We start from the raw sequence: 13,535 nt of genomic DNA, 5'->3' as shown, positions 1-13,535 counted from the left end.
ATACATATGCATGTTTTTTTGGTAAATTGTTGACTTGCTCTAGGAATGAGAGCATTGTTGTGTTCAATGAAAAAATACATGCTTATTATGAATATTCCTGAATATGAGAAACTAAAATTTCTATTTCTCAGCATAAACCTTTCTTCCTATTATTTTACTCATGTACTATCATCCATACAATTATCAAAAATGGGCATACCATGTCATGAATTATTTTTCCTTAATTTCCTTTTTATTTTCTATTTTTCACTGCCTCCTTTATTTTTCACTTACTGATCATAACAGATACTGTGTTCACATTGGGGTTGAAAGAGCAGCGTCCTTTTCCAGATTCACACTTGGAGTCAATCATGAAAACTTGGTCCTTTATTGTAGATAAAATTTAAAAGATAGTAATAATAAATAACATTATATTTAGTTAACCAATTGTTCTTTAGTAAAACAAAGCGTAATCATAATTAATAAGCTTTATACTTGGTTGCTTATGCCTTCCCAATTCACTGTATTAAGACTTTCTTGGCCTGTAGACAAATGCATCTATGAATTACAAACTAACCTTAGTAGATCAAATTCTCATCCTATTACACTCCCCATAAAGCTGATCCAACAAGTTTTCCTCAAAGCTACATTATTAAAACCCACTTAAAGTTAAGAATTATTGTTACCCTGAATCAGACAAGTTGAAATTGACCAAAAGCAGAAATTTGTCCACAGAGGAACAATGTGTATAATATTATAATATTTCCAAAAACAATAAGACTGTTTTAAAAATAAAATTTTGTTACCACTTAATTTTGTTATGTACATCATTATACTAAGTTAAGCAATAATTCATAATTTAGATTAAAATGTTTTATTATTTATTTATTTAACAAAATATATTGACCATCTACTCTGTGCCAGGCACTGACAATACATTAGGGATACAGTAAACAAAATAGACAAACATCTTTGCCTTCAAGTAATTTATAATATACTGAGGGAGAATATAAATAGGTATATATAAAATATAAAGAGAATAAATATATAAAATATAAGTCTGTTAGATGATGCTCAGTGCTTAGGAAAAACATTAAGCAAGGAATGGGACTAGGGAAGCCCAGGGACTATGAGCAAAGATTTCAATAATGATCAGTGCAGCTTCAGTGAGAGGGAACATCTTGTTGGTATACTTATCTTTTTCTAGGTAAGTTAGTAAAAGTGACTACTAAAATTCCAAGAAAAAGATGATCACTTTTGTTGGTTGCATTAGATGATGGCAGTCCTTAGGTGTCAAGCTAAGGTTTTTCAAAATTATCCTGATAAAATTGCATTCCATATGTACTCTAGATATGTATATAAATACAATATTATGATGGAACCCTTTGACTTGACTACTAAGGAAAGTATTAAAAAGATTAAAATTCATAATCCTTTCCATACTTAAGTTGACTCTTAAATGTTCACATATTAATTAATAGACATGCTTCCCCTTTTAAATAGATTTTTTTGAAATGAGACTATAGTAGTTCATATTTGATAAAGTGATTAAAATTTATTCCATGCTGGTTTTCCATATGAGATTTGTTTTTTTTACTGACTTTTGCATTTAAGCCTTGAAGTGCATAGTGGGCAATCTGTACGTGGGAAAATGATTTCATTTGAAATGTGTGCTCTGAAAAGTGCTGTGCTATTGGTGGCCTCTGCAGTGACTGTGCAGTCTTCAGTAAAGGGTCTGACAGATTGCAGACGTCTAGGGCAGTAGTTTATTTATCAGTTGATCACAGGCATGTGGTTCTAATGACAAGCTCAATGCAGCCAACTGTACTCTTCCAAGAAGCATAGCTTTACATTTAAGAACTTTAATATTTCATCTTGTTTTGAACCACTTGGAGATGCATCAATATGGGGTCAAATGATAATCACTCAGTTATTTTTAAGTGATTTTTTTATTCAACAAAAGATATATATATATATATATAAATTACATACATGAAAAAATTAATAATAAAGGAATACAGAGAGATTATTCAATTATATTCATACTAAAGTAGATTAACCTTTGTTACAGAAAAATGAACCTAAGATATATCAGTAGCAACATTTAATCTTTTTTTTTACAATTCTAATCTGTAAAATCGAATTTAGACATTAAGAACTGGACTTTCAAGGCTTAAGATGCATAATAAAATCAAAGCAAGATATTATGAAATAATTCAGTTTTTAAAATATTTATATTAAATACGACATGTTTGACTAAAAGAATCCAGAAAATCTGTTTGGGGCTAATGAATTGTTTCCTTAGTCAATAATTGTAAACTGGGATAAACACAGTCTTAAATATCACAGGTGAAGTTGAACCAGCCACATATTTGACTGTACATTAGCTGTATATTTACTCTCAGAAGATACTTTTATTCAAATATCCCCAAATCATTTTAACCAATGTAAGAATAAGGCTAGAAAACCCTCGTAGACCAATGTTACTCTAAATGAAAGTATGATTTATTAATTATATAAAGTTCTCTTCGGCTGGCACTTACAGGTGTGTATCTCATAAAAGTTTATTAAATTTGAAACATAAATAAGAAATTGTTTAAAATAGATTTGAGAAAGTGAATGTATAGTATAATATTTCTATAATTTGCATTAATATTATCAATACCTTACATTCTAAGTAATTATGAAGCCACACCATTTTTTTCCTTTATCTTTTGCAGCATTTCCATTCAGACTTATATATATATATATATAATGTTTAAAGGCAAAAGGCTGTATTTTAAGTAACCTGATGGCCAGAAACTCTAAAATACAGTTTTAAGCAACCTTTGACACTAAGCAGAACAAAGAATGAAAAAAATGTTACACTCACCTCTGATCTCCTCCCTCTGTTCAAATAAGTACAGACTGGGCTGAAAGCACCACTCCCACAAACATACAGATGAGTGCGGTTGAACGCCTGAATTACACGGACGAAGTTCCCACAACCATGCTGAAAGAATAGGTAAAGAAGTGCTTAGCAACGATTTTATTGCTATTACTAAGTATTACTGTGAAACTTTGCTTTGAATTTTTCTTTCTGCTCTAACATGTTCGGAGATAGTAAGAGAACCACATTGTTTACACCATTGCTTTATTTCGGGTGGAAGGTAGTCCAACTTAGGTAATGAGTAAAATGATATATCTCTCATATTTCTCTTCTGTATGCTATATAAGTTTTTATTTTCTGAAACTTAATGAACTTAATTTTTACCTAAGATTAAGTACAGCAAATTATTTCCTCAAATTTTCTTCAAAACATACACACACATATACACACTTTATATAAACATGAATTAAGTGAAATTGTGCTTATACAAGGCCTGTTTTATCTTTAGTACACAATGGCAAGCACTATTGGCCTTTACAATTGGTGAATAAAACAAACCTTGAAGGAAATGCCAAACTTACTGCTTTCTATGAAAAATGATGTAATTTTTCTCTCTCTGCCCGTAACCCCCTAAAATACTTCCTTCAAAATCTCCTTTCTCACCTGTTCCCAGTCCAATCATTAGACATTGTCATTTATTCTCTCAACAACAAAAAATCATTATAGTAATTATAAGTTGACTATGACCTTGCAGAAGTACATAAATATGGCCATCACCAAATGCATACCTGTCCCTGAAGGGACCGTTGCATGCTCAGTGTTTATTAGGCTCACTATCCTTTGCTGACTACAAATTAATCCAGCCTGAGATTAAATGTTGTTCCCTTCACAGTTAGTTTTTTTCTCAAAGAACATGATTAAAAATAATGTTAAAAATCAAAGATAAATATTTTAATAAAAATATATGAAAAGATAACAGTGGTTTTCCCAGGGGTGGTCAGAGACCATAGGTGTTCTTTTATACTCTCTTCTAGGTATCATGTATTTTATTTATTGTTTATAATGTACATGCATTACTTACATTATTAGTAAAGTAAAAACACAAATTTTACTAAAAAGAAAATTACATTTAAAGTCAATGTTATTTTATATTTTCCATCATTTCCTCCTTTCATATTCATTATTACTTGATAGTAAGTATATGCTTATTTTTATATGTAGTAATTTTCTACACATGTTTCTATTATAGGTTTTTATTATCAAATAATCAATCATTAACTTTGCTGTGAAAAAATTAAACCTTACAGACCAGACTACACAATTTATTTTTATTTTAAGACATTAAGGATTTTTGTTAAATATATAATGTCACAGTATCTTGACACCTGTTTATAGAGGTTCCTGGAAATTGACTATATAACTGCAGATGATAATGTGTTTCTCTGGAGAAAAAGCATAGATGATGTATGGTGTGTATATAATATGTCTACGTTAAGGGTATCGGTGAGCAATGAGACTTGTGTTTATTTTTTTCACATTCAAAGTTAGTCATGCTGGGGTTCTGTATATACTATTTTTCCATAAGACATGAACTCAACCCAACTCTATTAATAATAGGTTATGTCTGTCTCCTCTGGAGTTTTGTAGGCCATTTACCATCATGAATTACTGGTATTAGTTTAAAAAAGTCACTAATATTTCTTTTATATTTCAAATACAGTTTATACGAATTTTATGTATTTTATATCTATATATTAGATACATTGATATGTTTATTATGGCTAGTAATTGAGAATTTATTATGTGGCAGACAGTGGAATAATCATTTCATATATTTAGCCTCTTTTAATTCCCAGGAAGTTTGATTTTTTTTTACCTTTATATCTCACATTTATTTAGCATATTATATGCTACTTAGGCACTTAACATTCACTCATTTTTTTTTTTTACAACTCAACCGCTTTTAGAAAAATAAAGCTTAGAACATTTTTAGTTAACTTGCCTGAGGATATATAGCTAGAAAAGGGTAAAGCAGATTTTGAAACACAGATGTGTCTAACACATCTTGTATTTTTAACCTCTTCAAAATCTGCAATTGTGTTTGGAATCTATACTTATTAGAAAGGAGTTTTTATAACTGTTACTAATGTTTAAAGAGCTCTTCCTTTGATGTTGTTTTTAATCTTTACAATAGTGTTCCAATTAAAGTATTAGTGCCATTCTAGTGATAAGGAAATTGAATTTCAAAGAGGTTAAATGAAATGCTCTAGGTTTAATAAGTAACTGAGCTGGCTCTTGAAACACACCGCCCTCCACCATCCAGCTTTGCTATAGGAAGGGGTTGACTAACCATGAGGCAGATTTCCATGCTCTCTGATGATGCTCAGTGTACCCCTCCAACCTTCCCTTACAGAGAAAAACCCCAAAGGAAAAACAAAGCAGTTGAGTTAATTATTGAAAATCATGTTCTAGGTCATTGCCATTCCATTGTTCTGCCTTAGTTTCTGAATACATTATTTCTGACCTAGACCATTTCATTCAGCAAATATCTATAAACTCAGTGCAAGCACTGTACATAGTACCGAAAACACTGGAAATAATAGATTCAATTCCTACTTTCAGGCTATAGTAGATGCTGTAATAGGGTTATATTTTTCAAAAGGTGCTATAGAGGAAAGAAGAGAATGAGTAATGCGGAACTTGGTGTAAAGGTTTGAAGGGGGTGTCATTGCAGAATGAGCTAGAGATTTTGTCAGGCAAAAGCATAAGGAAAGAATGTTCCAACAAAAACAGCAGAGCATGAATTAAAAACAGGTATGGCAGTGCAGGACTTACTTGGTGAATAGTGCCTAGAAGAGACAGAGGATTATTGTCCGATGAAGCAAGAGAGACAATTAGAGTTGGTCTGTCATCATGCCATAGTCTATATATATATATATATATTTATTTATTTAAATTGATTTTAGAGAGGGAGGGAGAGTGAGAGTGAGAGAAACATCAATGATGAGAGAGAATCATTTATCAGCTGCCACCTGTATGCCCTACACTGGAGACCAAGCCCACAACCCGAGCATGTGCCCTGACTGGGAATCAAACCATGATCTTCTGGTTCATAGGTTGACAACCACTGAGCCATGCCAGCCGGGCATCATGCCATAATCTTTAGCTGGGCATAGAGAGTGGATTTAGGTATACAAATCTCAGAGCTATTAAAAAATCTGTCTTTATCTTTTTTTAAAATATATTTTATTGACTTTTTTACAGAGAGGAAGGGAGAGAGATAGAGAGCCAGAAACATCGATGAGAGAGAAACATCCATCAGCTGCCTCCTGCACATCTCCCACTGGGGATGTGCCCGCAACCAAGGTACATGCCCCCGACCGGAATCGAACCTGGGACCACTCAGTCTGCAGGCCAACGCTCCATCCACTGAGCCAAACCGGCTTTGGCTGTCTTTATCTTTAACTAGCTGTTTGAACTTGAGGCATTTATGTAATTTCTCTGTGCTTCAATCTTTTTATCTACGAATGGTGATGATAGTATTTGTTGTGAGCAATTTAGAGGCAAAAGTAGGTTTACAGTTGTTTATATGGAAGACATACAATAGTTAATTAAGTAGTAATACAAGAATAAACTGTTTTTCTTGATCACAACTGTAAACCTACTTTTGCCACACCCTGTATAATAATAAAGCACTTGGAATAGTTTCTGGCAAATAAATATACACTGGGTTAGATATTAGACTCTTTCACACACATTTTCAATTCCAACTGCCAATACAAACCTGTGAAGTAAATAGGGCATTTGTCCTGCACAGAGCTTAGTATATAGGCCCTGACCGTAATAGGAATCCATGAAAGGTTTGGGGAACGAGACTTCAGGAAAATTCAGCACCATGCATGCTTTCTTTTAATTGTTTAACTCTATTTTGAAAGTATTTTCTGGTAAAATGTTAAATGTAAAATGAAAAATCAGGCTGCTAACATTATGCAGAATATAATGTCCTTTTATTCATATACTATATATGTCATGTAATAAAATGCTGAAATAGCCCTAGCTGGTTTGGCTCAGTGGATAGAGCATTGGCCTGCAGACTGAGGGGTCCCGGATTCGATTCCTGTCAAGGGTACATGCCCAGGTTGCGGGCTCGATCCCCAGTGGGGGACGTTGCAGGAGGCAGCTGATTAATGATTCTCTCTCATCATTGATGTTTCTATCTCTTTCTCCCTCTCCCTTTCTCTCTGAAATCAATAAAAATATATTAAAAAATAAAATGCTGAAATAATATACCCCAATTTTTAATTTACTATATTTGTTTTTTTTTCAAATTTACTATATTTGGATAGTGCATTTATTTTATTTACTTAACAGAAATATAGTATTTACTGTGTGCTATATGCTTTTCTTGGTCTTTAAAAATTTCTATATTAAACATATATTAGTTGCATAATTTAAAAACAGATGTTTTTAAAATATATTCCGGAGCACAGATGAATAGGGTATTAAAAATATTGACTTTTCATGGTCCATACTATGCAAGGGGGGGGGGGCGGGGAAGGGGGAAGGGGGAGGGATTATTTTTTTTCCGCCTACAATCCTTTGTTCTGGGGAATAAATCAAGGTACTTTGTTAAGTGTATTACTAAAGAAAATATATTTTCCAGTAGTTTAGGATCCTCTGATCACAAAAATAGGTAAATGGATACTCTATAATTAATAAATCAAGTTTGACATTGTGTGCATGTAATGCATATATGTCTAAATATATATAACCCTGCTTAATTTTCAAGGAGCTCTTAGAATATTAACTTAGCAAATCATTATGCCCTATCTCATTGGATATGTTTGACAGCATGTGCTATTGTTTAGCTCAAATTATTTAGAATATGAGTAAAATATTAACATTTAGAAATAAATGGAGCATGTAAGAACGTGAATCCATAGGGGCAGAAAGGAGAATGGACGGTAGCTTAATCTCTCTTTAGCTGAGGCGGAAAAAATTACATGTTTTTCCACCATGCTCATTTATTTTCCTTATGAACATTAGGTGATTGTAGCAATATTATTACCTGGGGTGAAATTTTAAATTATATTGAATTAATTTCTAGTAATTAATTATTTTCTAATAACTTTAAAATTTCAGATAAGTAAAAAATCTCAAGGAATAAAGAATGCTTGATTCTAGATTTTATTTTTCCTTTCAATTGTTACACAGCAGTATGAATTTAAATGGTCATTACTTTGTTTTCCTTAGTAGATGATTAATACTTAAAAGCAATTTTTAAAATTTAACCAAAACATACTACTGAAATGCGTATGAAATAATTTACAACAAACATGTTTAATCTAAGAGCATTAGTAAACTCATCGTTCACTATGTGGATTCCCCAACCTCTAATGAGCCACTTGGAAAAGATTTCCGTGCTTGACTATTTCCATGTCTATTTTTTCAGATGTTATTTAAATTTTATGAAGTAGCTAGATCCAGATCCGGGCCCTGGGGATAATGACACTTACTACCAGGTATTTCCAATCATAAAGGGAGAGTTAAAGTTAAAAACTACAGTGGAAAAAAGTGCTAGTGTATTTCGGGTCTGCCCGTGGGGGTAGAAGGGTGGCTGGCCCGGGCCCAGGTTGGGAGAGAAGACTCCAGAAACGTGACATCTGCACTGTTTCTTTAAAGAATGAACAGATGATTCCCAGGCTAAAATAATGGGAAAGTAACTAAACAAGAAGAGAATTGCATGTAGCATGTACCAAAGGCTGAAAGAGAGAAAAGGTATCAGTACCATTAAAATAAGGGGCAGGTTAACATAAGACAATATAGTTGCCACCATATCTTTTGAGCTTTTCCTAAATATCCCAGCTGCCATGTCATTTTTCTTCTTCTTTTATGTGTATCCTTAGCATTTACCATACTCTTCCTAGTGAGGTGGCATGTTAGGTTGGCTAAGGGTGCAGGATTTAGAGCCATGTGTGCCTGCTCAGACAGTGACCTCCTACTTACTATTTTAGTGACTCAGTTTCTTTATCTTGAAAATGTAGATGATAACAATAAGGTCCATCTTGTGGCACTGTTATGAGAATTAAAATAAAGCACACAGAAAAGTGATGGCCCATTTCATGAAATGTTGCCTATTATTATTTGATAATTATTGCATATATGTCTCATCATCTCTAGTATATTGTAAAGACTCTTAAAAGTAGGAACTCCATCCTCATTGACCTCTGGTTTCTTCACAAGAACTCACTCATGCCAATTAAAATATTCAATTCCCACATTAAAAAAATTGAAATTCTAGCAGAGTTAAGAAATTCTGTCATACTTGGTTTCATTGAAAAGTATAATAAAATGTGTTGATCTATAAAACTTCTAAAGGCCTATTTACCATCATTTTTCTGCCACTAGCCTTTTTCCTGTGGTCTGATTAAAGCATGCTTCTCTGTAGGTATCTTGGATGTATGAAATGAGATCCATTTGTCAAACGTTTTCTTATTTAGCACAGACAGAGCATTTATTTGAAAGTGTTAGTTTGATTGCTATTTCCCAGGACCCAACAATTTTGGCTGTACTAGAACAGAACCCTCCACTAGTTACTTCCATTGTGTATACTAATTGGCTCTATGGCAGAATTTAAAGATGTCTATGAATGACATTACAGTATGACAAAACTATGGGAAAACATAAGCACGTATTGAAGATTTTATCTAATGACTTTTAATTACAAGAGAGCAAATAACAGAGCCTTTTAATTTTGCCAAGGAGAGAAAGAAATTTAATGACTTAGCTAAGATTCTTTAGAAAATCAACAGCAAGTTTTGGAACAAGAACGTGCAAAGGTATCCAAATCCTACATATCCTGTATAAATGGGAAATATAAATCTTTTTGAACAAAGGACAATTAAATCCAGTAATTATAGCCACAGGATATTACTGCGGCAAAAAGCAACTCATGATCAGATACGCATTAGTGGAAAAAATCTCTACATTAGAGAATGAAAGAAAATAGTTTAATCCATGCATAATTATTGACATAATGGCTTCAGGGGACAAAAAAGTGTATCCCACAAAAGAATACTTCATTCTACTCACTCCCTAGAAGGCTATTATAATATTCTTACAAATGTTTTTCCACATTTTCCTGGATTTTTCCCTCCAGAAAGTGGTCTACAAAATCCTATGGGTAGCAAAAATGCTCCTGCAAGCTCCTTCTGCCCACTTTTAAATTTCTCTTATAAGGTGAGTTATGAAACTGAAAAAGTGAGACCATTGCCGAGTCACTCCTGGTGAGCTCTTGCCAAGAACACCTTCCACTGAGACCTGGAGATTCAACTTTCCAGGTTCTTCCGTGGACCTGCACTGAGCCTGACCTTTTTAGAACCTGAAACCAGGGACTATTGAGAGTCAATGAAAATAAAAAGCTCATTTCCACACTTTCTCCTTCCACAAGGGTTAGTCTTTCTTTGTTTGAATCAATCTGATGAATCTCTGAAGTACTTATTACCAAGGCTCAGCGCACAGCCTTCTCTCCTAAAATCAGCATTTCTTACCTCTATACTTATAATGAATGCTACACTTACAATGGTAAGTGTTTAGTCAACACTAAGTCAAGGCTGTTATTTGACCTTAGACCTGATTGTGTGTGTGTGTGTGTGTGTGTGTGTGTATACATTTATTAGTTTTGCTACCCAATCACCATATTTCAATCTCACACCTGAATTAGGATGTACGTATTTCCATGCTTATTAGATTAACTAGAGGGGGGAGGGGGTCCCTCAGCCTGGCCTCTGCCCTCTCGCAGTCTGGGACCCCTTGAGGGGTGTCTGCTTGCCGGCTTAGGCCCGCTCCCCTCAGACATCCCTCGAGGGGTCATTAGCACTCCCGACACCACTGCTGCATTCACCAGCCTTGAGCCCGGCTTCTGGCTGAGTGGCCTCTCCCTGTGGGCGCTCCCTCCTGTGTTGAGCGTCTGCCCCCTGGTGGTCATAGCAACCGGTCATTCCACCATTCAGTCAATTTGCATATTAGCCTTTTATTATATAGGATATTGACTTCTCCAACAAGATAATAAAGTTTATGAGAGTCAAATATGTTTATTTTAGCATAAAATTGTATCTCTAGCAATTAACATTATGCCAGATGCATAGTAGGTATCAGTATTTGTTGAAAAAGTGATTGAAAGAATGAATATCTAAAGAAACTTCTGCCCTGGCTGGGTGGCTCAGTTGGTTGGAGGATTGTCCCACACATCAAAAGGTTGCAGGTTTGATTTCAAGTCAGGGCACATACCTAGAGTGCACTTTCAATCCCAAGTGGGGGTGCAAACAGGAGGAAACTGATTGAAGTTTACCTCTCACATCAATGTCTCTCCCTTTCTCTCTCTCTCTCTCTCTCAAATCAATAAACATGTCCTTTGGTGATGATTAAAAAAAAAGAAACTTCTTTTTTTTTAATATCTTTTTAAAAAATGTATATCAGAGAGAGGAAAGAAGAGGAAGAGAGAGAAACATCAATAATGTCAGAGAATCATGGATTAGCTACCTCCTGCATGCTCCCTACTGGGGATAGAGTCCTCAACCTGGGCATGTGCCCTGACCACGAATTGAACCCTGACCTCCTGGTTCATAGGTCAACATTCAACCACTGAGCCACACCACCCGGGCTACCAAGTTATTAATATAAGAGTAGGTAATTTTGATACTTGGATCTATTATGTTATTTTTTTCATGATTTGAAATAAGGTGAAATGACATATATGCTTCATTATAAACATTAAATGACTTGTGCACATTAGATATTTTTTCCTGTATTTATTTTATAATATTCAAGAATAATCTGTCAGTCCTGGCCAGTGTGTCTCAGTGGCTAGAGGGTCATGGGTTCGACCCAATAATTGTGTTTCTCTCTAACTGATGTTCTCTTTCTCTCCCTCCCTCTCTCCCTCCCTTCCACTGTCTCTAAAAATCAGTGGAAAATATATCCTGGGGTGAGGATTAATTAAAAAAAAAGCATAATCTGTCAATTTCAGCAAGTCGTTAGCAGCAATCAATATAGGTTTATTCCTTGACTCTGGACTCCTACCTAAAGTAACATAATTTTTACAAGTGTTTCTAGTGCCTCACATTGATAATCTATTGATATTTAAACCTGTCCCAATTTTGTTTCTATGGTTATTTTTAATTAACAAAGACACCAGTCATCACTGGTGATTTATGCCTCTGGAATGTGCTGGCTAACCACAACCCTTCTGCTGAGAATCTTTCGTAGGAAAAGCCCGCATGGTATCTGGGAGTTGGTCCAGAGTCTTGCATTATCATTATTCCAGCAGCCTCCTGAGAATTCCACAGGTTGGATCTACTTGGAACAGGGGTTATTACTGAAATTCATCATGGAAAGTGTCAGGGTGCAATAATGAAAGCAAGTCAAGAAAGTTTTACCCAGTCAGGAATTCCTAAATTACAATGTTTAAGAGTTCCAATCTTTCTGTATTTACATTTTTTACCATGTGTCCAGCAGAGGATTTAAAACACCAACACCCGTTGTCTCACTCCTGGCTGCACTCAAGATACATGGATTCAAAGACCAAATATTTAAGTTCTGGGTTTTTTTTAAAGCACTCACTGTGGGATCTTTGCCAGCCATTTTGCACTCTTCGACTTTGATTGTAGACGCTGGCCAGAAAACCTGCTCAGAAAGGAAAATATAGATTGCGTAAATCTCACTGTACATAGGACAGCTCAGTGCTCATCATTTACTTTATGCTAACAGATTTCTTTAAGATGTTTCTGTATTTCTACTTCAAAATTCTATCTTCTTTCATTTTATGAACTTAAATGAATAAAGATTTTATAATTTTATTGTAAGACTTATGTTTTTATTCCTTCCATCAATCTTTCTTTTAACAAAAGCACTTCAATATATGCCCCCTTACTAATGCTATTATATTAAAATGAGGTCATTATTAATGTGCACAATATAAGGTATATTTCCTCTTTTTTATTTATAATACACTTTTCCCAACTGCTTATATCACAATGAATTTACATTTATATTGCAATCTCAGTTTAATATTATTTTGAGAAAACTACAAGCTAGGCTGGTGGATTTAATTAAAATGGGGCACCCAGGTACATCCACAGTTAAAATAGCTTGGATAGAATCCAAAAGGCTCCTGCTCTGAAATACTGTCCTAGCATTCCAAGTCATTGTTGCCTTGGCTCAGGTCTGGTAGTGAAGATTATTTCTTTGTCTGCTGTCCATTTTAAAAATAACAAGTCCAGAAATCTCCTTTCTGTAATAAATTTATCATGAATCTACTTTTATTTCTTTACTCCAGTGAGTCTCAATTTATTTCCTTGTTGTGAAACAGAATGACAAATATGGGCTACATTTGTTCAAAGAATAGTGCATTTAATAATTGTATTCCTTCCAAGGACTTCTTGAATTACGAATAAATGACAAGGTAGGTCTTCCTTTAATCTGACCATTTTTTTCATGCTATGCTCTAGTCTTCTCTTTTTCTTGTTCTATATATGTATAAACAGGAAGTGTTTTCTCAGTTAGCTTCAGATTTTAGATTGTTTAAAACTATAAAACTAGACAAAGAAAATTGAATTGATTTTATATTTTCAGTCCATTAAATAAGTACGAACTTCCAATTATGTATAAACATGCAACTGGTATTTTC

General features: G+C 34.1%; 1 protein-coding gene across 3 annotated transcripts in view; it reads right to left on the bottom strand.

Annotated features, from left to right (window-relative positions):
• SEMA3C (sema domain, immunoglobulin domain (Ig), short basic domain, secreted, (semaphorin) 3C) overlaps positions 1-13,535 on the bottom strand; it is a 156,641-nt gene that overhangs the window by 65,565 nt on the left and 77,541 nt on the right. For all 3 annotated transcript variants that reach the window (XR_001359381.1, XM_005880038.2, XM_014528192.1), the window contains exons 4-6: positions 12,470-12,532; positions 2,852-2,971; positions 274-364 (exon numbers count right to left, since the gene is read on the bottom strand). Coding sequence is in view for 2 of the 3 variants with exons in the window: in XM_005880038.2 (XP_005880100.1) it covers positions 274-364; positions 2,852-2,971; positions 12,470-12,532 (274 nt within the window). In the remaining variant the exon portion in view is untranslated. The remainder of the gene's footprint in view (positions 1-273; positions 365-2,851; positions 2,972-12,469; positions 12,533-13,535) is intronic.

The sequence above is a fragment of the Myotis brandtii genome, unplaced genomic scaffold (assembly GCF_000412655.1).
Source record: "Myotis brandtii unplaced genomic scaffold, ASM41265v1 scaffold621, whole genome shotgun sequence".
Classification (NCBI taxonomy): Eukaryota; Metazoa; Chordata; class Mammalia; order Chiroptera; family Vespertilionidae; genus Myotis; species Myotis brandtii.
The sequence above is the reverse complement of the archived record's forward strand: the minus strand, read 5'-3'. Positions and strand labels throughout refer to the sequence as shown.